The 12,966-nt window shown below is 36.6% G+C and overlaps 3 protein-coding genes across 4 annotated transcripts in view; 1 reads left to right on the top strand and 2 right to left on the bottom strand.

Annotated features, from left to right (window-relative positions):
- The window catches only part of LOC121250264 (bromodomain and WD repeat-containing protein 3-like), a 29,707-nt gene extending 23,621 nt beyond the window's left edge, over window positions 1–6,086 (top strand). Inside the window, exons 18-25 of the mRNA XM_041149331.1 lie at window positions 549–645; window positions 753–812; window positions 2,125–2,179; window positions 2,281–2,675; window positions 2,759–4,576; window positions 4,688–5,290; window positions 5,368–5,426; window positions 5,610–6,086. Coding sequence (XP_041005265.1) covers window positions 549–645; window positions 753–812; window positions 2,125–2,179; window positions 2,281–2,675; window positions 2,759–4,576; window positions 4,688–5,290; window positions 5,368–5,426; window positions 5,610–5,805 — 3,283 coding nt within the window. The 3' untranslated portion in view covers window positions 5,806–6,086. The remainder of the gene's footprint in view (window positions 1–548; window positions 646–752; window positions 813–2,124; window positions 2,180–2,280; window positions 2,676–2,758; window positions 4,577–4,687; window positions 5,291–5,367; window positions 5,427–5,609) is intronic.
- Window positions 6,087–6,938: 852 nt separating this feature from the next.
- Window positions 6,939–9,226, bottom strand: LOC121248961 (DNA-directed RNA polymerases II, IV and V subunit 9B-like). Its single transcript, XM_041147595.1, has 4 exons — window positions 9,041–9,226; window positions 8,845–8,920; window positions 7,634–7,792; window positions 6,939–7,170 (listed from the first exon to the last, which is right to left on the bottom strand). Exons 1-4 carry the CDS (start codon window positions 9,067–9,069, stop codon window positions 7,120–7,122), a joined length of 315 nt encoding a protein of 104 aa, XP_041003529.1. The 5' UTR covers window positions 9,070–9,226; the 3' UTR covers window positions 6,939–7,119.
- A 1,522-nt stretch (window positions 9,227–10,748) lies between these two features.
- On the bottom strand, window positions 10,749–12,677 carry LOC121234653 (zinc finger CCHC domain-containing protein 10-like). Of its 2 annotated transcripts, none has more exons than XM_041130685.1 (2): window positions 12,562–12,677; window positions 10,749–11,807 (listed from the first exon to the last, which is right to left on the bottom strand). In XM_041130685.1, the coding sequence occupies exon 2, from the start codon at window positions 11,738–11,740 to the stop codon at window positions 10,970–10,972; it is 771 nt and encodes a 256-aa protein (XP_040986619.1). In that variant the 5' UTR covers window positions 11,741–11,807; window positions 12,562–12,677; the 3' UTR covers window positions 10,749–10,969. The 2 variants fall into 2 exon arrangements, with proteins under 2 accessions (XP_040986619.1, XP_040986626.1); XM_041130692.1 differs by having other exon boundaries at window positions 12,480–12,593.
- Window positions 12,678–12,966: the final 289 nt, after the last annotated feature.

The following is a 12,966-nucleotide window of genomic DNA, read 5'->3' on the forward strand; positions in this document are numbered from 1 at the left end:
AGTTTGTTTCTTTTTTTGGCAGGAAGGATATATCTGTTTTGTCATATATCTATAGCTCATATCATAAGTCCTAGGGGTTGCCTCAAGTTGTAAGGGTCTTGGTCTTGTTGGTATGCTCCCTCCAGGTCTAAGATTTGAACCCTTAGGTGCAAACAATTTCTAGGGGCCACGTCCCATTTTTGAAAAGCCAATGATTTATCATTTACCTGATCTGTGTGATGGGAACGCTTAGGTCTACGGTTTAACCGGGTTAAAGACGTTGCGTATACATGGTCTCCGGGATTCCTCATCGTCAAAAAAATATCTAAAGTTGTTTCCTAGTCTGCGTGCGAATTTATATTAACAACATGTAACTGTGTAAATTTTTTAACATGAACTGAACTGAACTAAGCCCTAATCCCAACTAAATTGGAGCTTGGCCTAAATATAAACTCGGGTAAATTTGGAGACATGGATTTTTCAATTGCTTGTGATCTGATGGTAAATTTAGCCCTAAAGATAGGGCAGAATGATTTTTCTTTTTAATGAAATTTTAACTCATTTGTAAGGGATGGGACGTCAATTATACTCTCGGATGATGTTGGTCAACTGTATATACTAAACACAGGGCAAGGAGAGTCCCTAATAGATGCCAAATATGATCAGGTACTTCATTTAGTTTCTTTCCCAACCCTCCATAATAATAATAATAATAATAAAGGAGTTTTCTGCAGCTCTTTGCTGTGCTTATTTTGTGTGCTCTTGTTTGACAGTTCTTCCTTGGTGATTATCGCCCCCTTATTTATGATGCTCATGGAAATGCAGTTGACCAGGTTGGTTGATTTTTGGCAACTTTGTTCATTTGTGATTTTTTACTAGGTGCTCCATATTTACCCTTTTTTTTTTTTTTTTACTATAGTTTCTAAGTTCTGTTGCTTGGGGTAAAAAAAGCTACATGCTAATTATGGTGCTATACTTCTCTAAGAAATTATTCAGAATTGGTTTATTTTTGGTTTATATAGATCGCAAGTAGTTCTACCACAATGGACTGCTTGAATTTAATGCAACATTACGCTAAAATGTGATGCTTATGCTACATTTTACATAATAAATATGCTCATACCATGAGAAAGTAAAGATTAACATAAATGAATGAAAGGGATTAGGCCCTGTTTGGATACAAGAAGTGTTTCATCTCATCTCATCATTACAATTTTCCTAAATTCCCACACAAAATATAATAAACAATTCAACTTTTTCAAATCCCAAAATAATAATAATATTAAAAAATAATGTTTTATTCAACTTTCGACTTTCATCTCAACTCACTATCAAAACCGCACCTTAATGATTACGCTTGTATGTTTTAAAAATGTTTGGTCGTTTAATAATGTGTGATCATACTCTAGCAAAAAGACTGAGGCAGCCATCAATTTATGGTCCATGGAGGTTGACCCACTTGAGTACACCATCATTTGTCAGTGCTGTTACCTCATATGCGACTCCACTCAGGGCCACAGGAATGGAGTTGTGATCCTTCTGATCACCAGCCCTGCACACTACCCAAAAGTTTCAAAGAAAAATGTTTTATGATGTGTGGAATGTTCTATCGCTGTTTTTTAAGATAAAGGATGCTTACAATGTTACAGTATGGGATGCTATTTACTGATTATTCAACTCATTTTTATTTTTATGTTTTAAAGTGTTGTAGGTAACAATGACAACGAGTATACAGATCAGAGCCTGTAGAGGAGACAATTACCTAATGAAGTTAACCTAGGCTATTAAGATTTTTGTTTGAATAATGCTGAATTTTATATATTTATTATTTTGAGGTTTAATAAAGTCTATATTGGCTATATAACCCTTATTACCTGGTGCTAGGAGAGTGTTAAGTAGCATTCCTAACTTTATAGGGAATGAGGTGTAACAACTTTCTTTCCCAATACTCTCTCTTTGGACAGCTTCTATATGTTTTAATGGGCTTAACTTTCATGATTTTCTCGTATCTTTTTCTCTTTCTAGATAGGTTTCTCTCTTGTATACAACCTGTGTACTAGGGTTGCGTCTTTTGGCTTTCAACAAAATGTTTTTACTTGTAAAAACTCATCTCCCAAATTCTGAAGCATGACAACATTGATTTAGGAAACTCAGCTTCCGCCATACCGGAGGAACATGGAAGATCTCCTTTGTGGCTCAGGTTCAATCTATGGACTACCTTAATATTAATCTATTTTTTGTGATAATCCCAAAATCTTTTTTTTTTTAATAATTAATAATCCCATTTGGTTGGAATGCTAGACATGATACCGTACCCAGAACCCTATCAGACTGCATACCAGCGAAGACGATTAGGAGCTCTGGGCAAAGAATGGCATCCTTCTTTGAGACTTGCTGTGGGGCCTGATTTCACCATAGATCCAGACTACCAAATGCTGCCTTTGGCAGACTTGGATGTATTGCCTGAACCACTGCCACATTTTGTGGATGCCATGGATTGGGAACCAGAAATTGAAGTACAAAGTGATGATACTGATTCAGAGTACAATGTTCCTGGTGATTATTCTACTGGAGGAGAGCAAGGAAGCTTTGGTTCGATTTCCTCTGGCGATCCAGAGTGCAGTGCAGAAGACAGTGAGGCTGACACTCAAATGGACAGCCTTCGTAGATCAAAGAGGAAAAAACATAAGGCAGAAGTAAGTTTATTTCTTTTCGAGGCAGAAAAAAGTTTTACTTGAGATTTTTGTTTGGGTTGCTTGAATTGATTTTCCCCTTTCAGGTTGATATAATGACTTCCTCTGGGAGGAGGGTTAAAAGGAGGAATCTGGATGAGGGTGCTGGCAATCCAATCAGATGTAACCAAACTAGGAAATCAAGAAATGGCCGAAAAGCTTCAAAGAGGAAATCTTCCACATCAAAGTCTTTTAGGCCTCAAAGAGCTGCTGCACGAAATGCACTTAATTTATTTTCGAAAATCACTGGTACATCTACAGATGGTGAAGGTGAAGATGGCTCTGAAATTTTTTCAGAAAGTGAATCCACATTGCAAGATTCAATCATTGAGAGTGATGAATCTGATAGGCCTTTGGAAAATGAGGAAACAAAGCATTTAAAAGGTAAAGAAGTGTCACTGGATGAGTCTAAGGATGTTGAACATTCTGAACTACCCGAATCTTGTATTGACAGTGGAAACCGGAAAAGATTGGTCCTCAAATTGCCAATTCGGGATTCAAATAAGCTTCTTCTCTCAGGGAGAACATTGCATAAAAGTAACTACCAGGCTGATTTGATGGGTTCATCATCTAAAGCTCCACAGGAGACCATTGAAGAAAGCAGCAATCATAAAAGCTCTCGGGATCTAGGATACTGTTCTGGTGATGTAAAGGGCAGCATCATTGAAAGAAAAGGGAGAAAGAGATTAGATAAGGTTGAAGATCATTTTAATCTGTCTGAAAGTTACAATAATAGGCAAATTAAATGGGGAGGGGCCAAGGCTCGCACATCCAGGCGTCTTAGATTTGGGGAAGGGATGTCATCAGGAGCTAATGTCAGATCTCATGCAAGTCTGGTTGGTCATGACGAAAAAGAGAATAATGTTGAAGGACATGTAAAATCTCAAAAGGACTGTGATGCAATATCCCCTTGTTTAGAAATTCTAAATTATGGGGATAATATGGATGGGTTGCCACTAACAGAGGAAACAAATATTGTTGCTACTACCTCTGAGGGTTTTAATGGTGAGTCACCAAAGTCTGTTCACATGGTTGCTCAGGATAGCACCACATCATTGCAGTACAAGGATGGGAACGATCAGCATCATGAACAAAATGAGAGAATGAGGATAAGGTCAAGAAGAATTTCAACAGATCCTGAAAGTCCTAAGCAGGAAAGGACATTTTCAGTAGAAAATCGGGACAATAGTTGGCATGCAAGCCCTTCAGACAAAGAACAAGATCCAGTTGTGCCTGCTGATGAAACCATCAGAATTAATACAGATCATGGAGATGAAGCACAAGAATTGGACAGTCAAATGAATAATAATTCTGTATCAATCGTGCAGGATTCACAGGTGTTGCATTCAAATAGAAACAAAATGTATACAGCTGTTTACAGAAGGTCGAAATCAAACAGGAGTAGGGCTAATTTAGAAATTGATAGTGGTGGCATGGGAGAAAGCAATTCACATGTGAGCAACCAGAGTCTAACTGTTGGACTGGACTCTCAAGGCTCTATTGATGGGGCTCGTAGGACAAGGTCCATGGTACCGAAGGCATCTACACGTGATTCAGATATTGTCATTGATAGTCTCAAGTCACAACAAGGACACGAATCAGGCCATTTTAGAAGTACCCGTAATAGTTCCACAGACAGATGTCAACTCCCTTCTGAAAAATGGGGATCAAGTTCTAGAATGACTGTTGGTTTGAGGTCTACTAGAAACAGGAGGAGCAGTAATTATGCCTGTGAGGGGAGTCCAATAGATAGAAGGAAGTCTCATCAGCCAGCTAGAAAAGGATCTTGGTTATTGTTGTCAAAACATGAAGAGGGCTCCCGATATATTCCCCAGCAAGGGGATGAAGTTGTATATTTGAGACAGGTGAGTTGTATGAGATACACATGATTTATTGTTGCTTATATTTATTCATTGTTTTTGGGCTTTGGTGCTTTGGGCTCTTAGTTATTTACCTTGGTAACTTCTATTTTTCAGGGCCATCAGGAGTATATTAATTATTTTAATTCAAAAGAATTGGGCCATTGGAGAACAATGATGGGAAGCCTTGACTTATCAAAAGAAATGATGGGAAACATAAGAGCTGTGGAGTTTTGTAGAGTTGAAAGCCTTGAGTATTCCTCACTTGCTGGGTCTGGGGATAGCTGCTGTAAAATGACTCTCCAATTTGTAGATCCAACTTCCAGTCTGTGCCATATATCTTTTAAATTGACTCTGCCAGAAGTGACTGGCTTCCCAGATTTCCTTGTTGAAAGAACTCGGTTTGATGCTGCTATGCAGAAAAGATGGTCATTTAGGGATAAATGCAGAGTTTGGTGGAAAAATGAAGGCGAAGAAGATGGTAGTTTGTGGGATGGTCGGATTGTGTCTGTGAAGGCCAAATCGGAAGAATTTCCCGACAGTCCGTGGGAGAGGTACACCGTTCAATACAAAAGTGATCCCAGAGAAAGGCATAATCATAGTCCTTGGGAGCTTTATGATGCTGATACTCAATGGGAGCAGCCTCATATTGATGATGAGATCAGAAATAAGCTGCTGTCTGCTTTTGCCAAGTTAGAGCAGTCGGGAAACAAACCCGAGGTATATAGGCAGAAAACTTTTATTTTTCTTTGAATTATGCGAATGCCCATATTTCTTATATGTGGTTAACATTTCAGGATCGTTATGGGGTTCAAAAATTGAAAAATGTTGCAGATAAATCATATTTTACTAACAGGTAAGTATTTGTTTATGCTTACGGAACTTGTTCATATGTTGCTAGTATTAAGGGTGAACATGTGAGTTCTTATTCAAGAAGTTAGCGACAGCATGAACTATCTCTTTGGGCATGCTCAATAACACGTGTCTTGCTTTACTGATACCTAAGGATGATCTTCCTTGCTCAATGTAATTTGTGCAGGTTTCCTGTTCCATTGTCACTTGAAGTGATCCAGGCAAGATTAGAGAACAATTATTACCGAAGTTTAGAGGCATTGAATCATGACATATCCGTCATGTCGTCAAATGCCAAAATATACTTCGGAAAAAATGCAGAAATGTCAGGCAAAATAGATCGCCTATCAGATTGGTTAATGCGGACATTATCATCTTTGTAGTTCCTAAAGTTCTGTAGAGTAGTTCCATAATTAGGTTCAAGTTTCTCCCCTGTTTTTGTAGATATTACATTGATTCTTATGTATTTAGAGGTTTTTTTTCATAGCACGTTCAGTTCTAATTTGGGGAATTGGTTAGTCTTTTGGGAATTCTTTTTAGAGGAGATGAATGTCTTCTGGAATTAGCCAGTTGCCGTAAAAACTTTTACCAGAAAATTCATTCATGTATAGACGGATGCTTGATACAATCATCAATAACAATGAAGGCAAAGAGAAACCTCACATTTTTTCTGGCTCTCTCTCTCTCTCTCTCTCTCTCTCTCTCTCTATATATATATATATATATATATATATATATATCCCTGTGTGTGTGTTTTTTGTCCTTTTGATGCCTAAATGCCTTCCATCAGAGTTGGTGTCCCATATTCAAATGCGAAGATGCAGGCTTCATGTCATTACAAACCTACGAAACTGTCCCCCCCCTTAAGCTGATCTAGCTGCTGATAACTCTCGTCGCTTTGGTCTTGCTGACTCTATTAAATAGTGGAAATTCTGATGCCATCTCAAAAATGTCATTTACAACTCCTCTTGGGAAATTTCCTTTCCCGGGTTTCCCCAGCCATTGGTAAAACACCGTTTTGTTCCCACAGGTATTTGTGGTCTTTTAAGGTTGTGTTTCCCGGCCGGAACTCGACCATTATACATCTTTAATTCCACCAGCACTAAGATTTTCTTTCCAAAATGATTTTTACCATTTGATAAATAATTGCTTACCTAAAATACAGTGCCAGCATTGGGTGTTACATTACTTACATACCATCAATTCAGTTAAGCAATCAGAGAAGATAGTTATTCCCCACTCATCTCCACCTTCTAGTCTTGACACTTCTCAACTAATAATTAATATTCCTTTGATCGGAACTTGTGCTCAAGTGGAAAAATGGCACTCATTAACCAAGACGCTCAGTCTCAGCTGAGAATCAATTACGCAACCATAGAACGCAAATCTTTTGATGCAAAAAAAAAAAAAAAAAAATCGAAGATCACTGCAGGCAATAATACATGATTACGTTACCAACTCTACGATGGTCACAGAAAATTGTGCGAGAATGCAGCATTTTTTGGCTTCTCAAAAAAAAAAAAAAAAATGAGCCTTGTCATCCATGTCCATGGATCAGTAATGAGTCTCTTGAACTCCATGCAACATACTGTCACAAAAGTCGTCCTACTATTTCCACTGAAGAGAAGAACAGCCTGAAAGATTGCATCAATACTTTGTTTCATTCTTAATCTCTCCATCGATGGCCACAGTTTGGGTTACAGCAGACAAAAAAACAGCGTCATACCCTCCTCCCCTCTAGCAGTGGCCTGCATATTTTTTGAAATTTTTTAGAAACTGGAACAGTCTAAAAGTTAAGAGTCAAAAAGTTGCTCATGATCTTATTAAGGGGTTGCCATGAATTTCTCACTAGAGAAACATAATATTGCCCAGCATAAATTAACTGTAGAAAACGACACTGAAGCACTTCTATCCATAGCAATAAGAGGGTATAGGAACTTCACTACTCATGATCTTATTAAGGGGTTGCCATGAATTTCTCACTAGAGAAACATAGTATTGCCCAGCATAAATTAACTGTAGAAAACGACACTGAAGCACTTCTATCCATAGCAATAAGAGGGTATAGGAACTTCACTACTCATGATCTTATTAAGGGGTTGCCATGAATTTCTCACTAGAGAAACATAGTATTGCCCAGCATAAATTAACTGTAGAAAACGACACTGAAGCACTTCTATCCATAGCAATAAGAGGGTATAGGAACTTCACCTGGAAGAAGACAGCCTCTCCATGGTTGCATTGAGTACAGCGAACAGATTTAGTGCGAGGAAGAGTTGGATCTGCAGCCACATCCTGTAACACTTGAGTGCGCTCTCCAACAGCATGGTGTATCTCGTTTCTATAGACACAGTTGTTATCAGCAACCTCCTGCAAGTTGTTGGAATCTTGACCAAATATTAAACAATCAAACGTATAAAAGAAGGAACAAAAACTCTTCTATCAGACAACAAAAGACCCTATTAATAAGGCAAAATCAATCTATGCAAACTGAGTCCTGCAACATTAAGAAATTCTTGCTGTAGCCAAAAGGAAATGCAACCATAAAACATTTTTAATCTTTAATAATTACATCAGAAATGCTAAACCCACCAAAAATTCGTCCCGAATGTGTGTCCCGAAGCTTTTTTTTTTTACTTAATGATTAAGGAAGTATTTTTTAATGATATTATGAATTTTTTATTTTTTTAAAAACATGTTTATGATGATTTAAAAAATACACGAAAAAAATAAAAGAAAAATAAAAAAATGAAATGTACTTTTCGGGACACATATTCGGGACAAATTTTCGGTGGGTGTAGTGTTACTCTAATTACATTTCCACTTCGGTGAAATGTTAACTTAGTTAAGAGGAAGTGAAGCCCTCAGCTACACAATAACAGCAAGGCTAAGAACTAGAGGGTGAAAACTTAGCTCAGACTAGAATGCATGAATGAGATGGCTGAAATGTCTTTCTTTAATATAATGTAAAACTCGGCTCATTTATAAACTAATTAAACAAACTTTAGAATTAGCATGCTAATGTTGCTAACCTATTGAGAATTTAGATGCGTTAGGGGATTCGGGTTTCAAAACAGATTGAACTCTCTTTTGGGTACATAAGAATCTAAGCAACAAGGACCCCAAAATCTATTCAGAACTTCAACTAGCGTGATAAACAACACATTTTCCCATATAATATAAGAATAAAATTAGGGTATGTAACCCTAGCCAGTAGAAACAATCTAAATTCAGGTTCTATCTTTTACTTATAAAAAAAAAAAAAAAAAAATTGACGTAAAAATTAAAGTTCGTAATTGGTCGACACGAAAGCAATAAATTTTATCGATTACACCGTTTATATAAAAAATAAATTAAAGAGAAACCCCACAATCAGTTTTACGGTAAGAATTTTAGTTAAAAAAATGAGAGCGAGAGAGGACCTGGTGATCGCAGTTGCGGCACGCGTAGAGGAGGATATTCTGGTCCTTATCTTCCTTAGGGTAGAGAATATTGTTGCTGAAATAAACAAAACTTCAAGCTTTGTTTCCCAAAAAGAATCATATAAAAAAAATCTTTGGAAAAATCGAAGCATGCTACGAATGACTGTGAAAGCAATGCACGATGATGGATACTGACCATTCGCGGCAAAATTTCATGGTACTCATCTTGCCAGGTAAAAGGAAGAGACCCGGGGGGCGGTAAGGATTTGAGTGCTGTGCTTGGCGGAATGCTTTGGCTGGCTATCTGGTGTCTGCTACTCTGCCTTTACAGCAGCACAAGAGGAGAGAGAGAGAGAGAGAGAGAGATGTCTCGTGTTGGCAGACAAAATTTAATTTGGAAATCTTTTAGTAACGCAAACCACGCGAGATTATGTTTAGTACGGCTCGAGAAAGAGATTATGAATTGATTCGAATTAACAGGTAAGAAATCGAATCAATTTTAGGGGATATTGGGATTGAAATATTCTCAATTCATTTCATCTCATTATTATAATTTTATCAAATTCTCATATAAAATATAATAAACAATTCAACTTTTTCAAGTCTCAAACAAAAATAATATTAAAAAATAATATATTAATAATATTTTTCAACTATTATCTCATCTCATCTCATTACTATCCAAACCTCCCCTAGAATTTTTGAACGGTTTATTGAACTGCTTTAATTGATCGATTTAGGTCGATTTAGATCGATTCTAGTAGATTTTAGATTGGTTTGAACCTATTTAAAATCATATTTATTCTTTAATTGTCTAATAACTATTTTTAAAAAAAAAATCTTGTACAGAAATATGATAAAACTAAACATTTATTAACTTTTTTATCATTATTTTCGATAAGAATTGCATAAAAATTAGAAGATAAAATATGTAGTTTTTTATTTTCTTTAGTTAAGCCAAAAAACTAGGAGATGAATGAGTATTTTTATATTAAATTTTTGGTTGTGCATAGAATACTACATTCACTATGTGCTTATTAGTTATAACTTAATGATCTCTATCTTCTTCGTATTTGAGGTAAAAAAAAATGTCAACAAATGAGATTAAATACATAAATTACATATTTATTAAAACTATTTATTTCATATAATTTTTTTTTATTGAAATCAGTCAATGAATTTATCTTTTATACTCTTTTATACATGATATAAAATGCTTGAATTGCAATATATATAATTTTTAATACTTTTTATCAACATTAAAATAACTGATTCAAAATTATTATGAAAATTGCCTGATTCATTGAATCGGTCCTTATCTGATTCTAAGCCTGATTCCGATTTTTCAAGCTTTGGTTAATATTATGTCTCTCTAACTTAAATCATCCATATTTAGTAAAGCAATTAATCAATTGTTAATTATCTTGATAATTTATGATAATGCAAATTATAAAAACATTGGTATTTTATTTTTTATTTTTTACATTATTAGTTTAGGTTTAATCCACATTGAATTTATAAGCAAGCTCGTAATATTTGATTAAAAAAAAAGGGTTAAAGTTGATGAGATTAACTAAGACATCCTAACTTGATTTCGTATTAATTTTTCTGAAAAATATGATACAGCTGCTACTTGTAAATTTGTGGCAGTTTGAAACTAGAAAGAAACAGTTTAGTTTGGGAAGTATGAGGTATAGAATACAAAATATAGGTTAGTTTGATGGTACAAACTACCAAGTACGATTTTTCCCTCTGAAAAAATATGCAAGCAAAAGAAGGTGGTCCAAGCTTCTGAAAAGACTGTAGCATTGGGCTAATGGCACACCCTGCTTTCTTGTTTGACCAAATGAAAAGGAGAGTGAATGAAAAATGTACTAAGAGCCAATACAAAGTTACAAAGCAGCTAATGCAAATCCGAAACATTTCACCAAATCCAACAGTCCAAACATTCCTAAGCTTATTTTAGAAGGCATAACTTGCAACAGCAGAAAGCCTTTAAGCTTCCTCAGCAACAGACGCGAATATATTTGGAGCAGACAGATCCCAGGTTAATAACAAACAAGTACAACAACAAAGCAAAATATCACTACTGCATATGTTGCTCCCCACCGTTGGACAGCCTCCTTCAGCGCCTTCGACCATGCCTCTTGCTCTTCCTGTGACTTGTCCTATCACCAGAATCAGACTCTGACGAATCAGAAGACTCAGAAGAACTGCTGTCCCTCCTACGCCTCCCCCTCTTCTGCTTCTTTTTCTTCCTCCGCTGCCTCCTCTCCTCTTCTGAATCAGATGAACTATAACCAGAGCTACTCTCATCTGAAGAAGAATCCGATTCTGTAACTGATGATGTCCCACTATCAGTCTCGAAAACTGAGGCCTCACTATCACTGCCAGAATCAGAAACTGACCTATACTTCCTTTTGCTTTTCTTTGAGCTCTTTTCAGCCTTCTCCTCCTTGAGGTCTGGATTATCTACACCATAAGGGATTGATGCTCTCATCCTCAGTTTGGGGTTCTTGAGCTGCTGGGTCCGAGAGGGTCGAGAGATGTAAACTCGTTCGTTTTTGCATTCATATGTCCAATGCCCACTCTGGAAACACTTCTGGCATTGTGAAGGCACGCCCGAAATAGTAGACATAGTGGTCTTAAGGTCTTTTCTTTCACCTAATCTCACAGCCTTTTCAGTGCTATTCAGATACATCTGTCTCTTAGCTTCCCTTTTCTCCTGCCATCTGCTAGGTCCTTCTTCCTTTTGCCCATAAGCATTAACATTTCGGGCTGCAGCCGCCGCTGCCCTTTCAGCCTGAGCACGACTAAGACCCTTCGCAGCAGTCAAGGTCGCTGCCTTGATTCTTTCAGCTGCAGCCTGGGCTTTCTCTTCCTTCTTACTTGACATTATCTCTATCTCAAATCAAACACAATAACTAAAGTTCTAATTCAATATCAATACCACCCAGATCCTCCTACAACATGCATTCAAAACACATATTAGTCGTTCCATTTTCAACTATTTACATTTCAGGGATTAACAACATAAGAAAACCAGAAACTCGAAATTAAACAGGAAGAAAAGCACAGACCCCTAAACATTCCCGACATGGAAATACTTGCAAAACAATACCTCCGTGTATGAATGAAATGCAAATCCAAAAACAAAGCACAGTTTTGCCTATCTAATTGTTCGAGAAATCTAACCAAACAAGCCAGATTCATTCAGAAAAATCACACATACCTAATTAAAAACAGTCAAAACACAAATTTTAACGCAATTCCAAACCCAAAGGAAAACACAAATTCAATTACAAGGCTTAGCTTGTATAATAATTTCACAAATATATCTTAAATCAAACCCGAGATACACAGGAAATAAGAGATCACCGATCATTTCCTCGGGAATAGTACCCGTCAGAAGAACATTAAAAAACCCTAAGCATCAAATAAACCCAGAAAACTAGTTCAATGTGATACAACTTTAACATTCACAGAAACCAAATTGAAAAGCCAGAAGAAACTCGAGCCCTAGATTCGATCGCATCCTACAACCACCTTAAAAATTACCCTTTTTATCACAATCCCAAAAAAAAAAAAAAAAAACAGAAACCAGATTCCGAAAAGGCAGAAGAAAGCAATAGTACCAGAACATAAGAGCGAAGGTCGTAGAAACTGTAAACGAAACCGGAAGACAACAAGTAGAGGGTAAGATGCGAAACTTCGTACCTTGCCTTACGTTGTAGCGGGATCTGAAGGGAGCGGATGATTCTTTAGAGTGCAAAGGGCCTTTTCTTTGTCAGACTCATTCATATAAAGAGTCGCGGATTTTTGGAATAAAAAGGAAAAAAACCTAAACGGCTTGTAGCATTGGTTTTTCAACCTACGAAGGTATTCGCCAAACGACATGATACACAACGTTGGTACTTGATACGTTCTCCAATTGCATTAACTAGTAACTACCCGTTGTCCTTATTTTTTCTTTTCGTTTTCATAAGAAAATTTGTGAGAAAGGAAAGGCACGAAACAATTGAATTTGAGTCAAAATAGGTTGAACTAATAAGATATAATTAATATAATCAAGTCAATTGCAGGTTAACTTGTGACATCAGAAATCAATTTGTATAATATGAA

The sequence above is a fragment of the Juglans microcarpa x Juglans regia genome, chromosome 1D (genome assembly GCF_004785595.1).
Source record: "Juglans microcarpa x Juglans regia isolate MS1-56 chromosome 1D, Jm3101_v1.0, whole genome shotgun sequence".
In the NCBI taxonomy this organism is placed as follows: domain Eukaryota; kingdom Viridiplantae; phylum Streptophyta; class Magnoliopsida; order Fagales; family Juglandaceae; genus Juglans; species Juglans microcarpa x Juglans regia.

What these genes read in the sequence shown, in the direction of transcription:
- LOC121248961 (XM_041147595.1), bottom strand. Translation starts at nt 9,069, where the DNA reads ATGAGTACCATGAAATTTTGCCGCGAATG. An exon ending in ATGAAATTTTGCCGCGAATG is followed by an intron (nt 8,921 to 9,040) that starts GTCAGTATCCAT and finishes TGTTTATTTCAG; the next exon opens with CAACAATATTCTCTACCCTA. An exon ending in GAGAGGCTGTCTTCTTCCAG is followed by an intron (nt 7,171 to 7,633) that starts GTGAAGTTCCTA and finishes AAAAATATGCAG; the next exon opens with GCCACTGCTAGAGGGGAGGA.
- LOC121234653 (XM_041130685.1), bottom strand. Translation starts at nt 11,740, where the DNA reads ATGTCAAGTAAGAAGGAAGAGAAAGCCCAGGCTGCAGCTGAAAGAATC.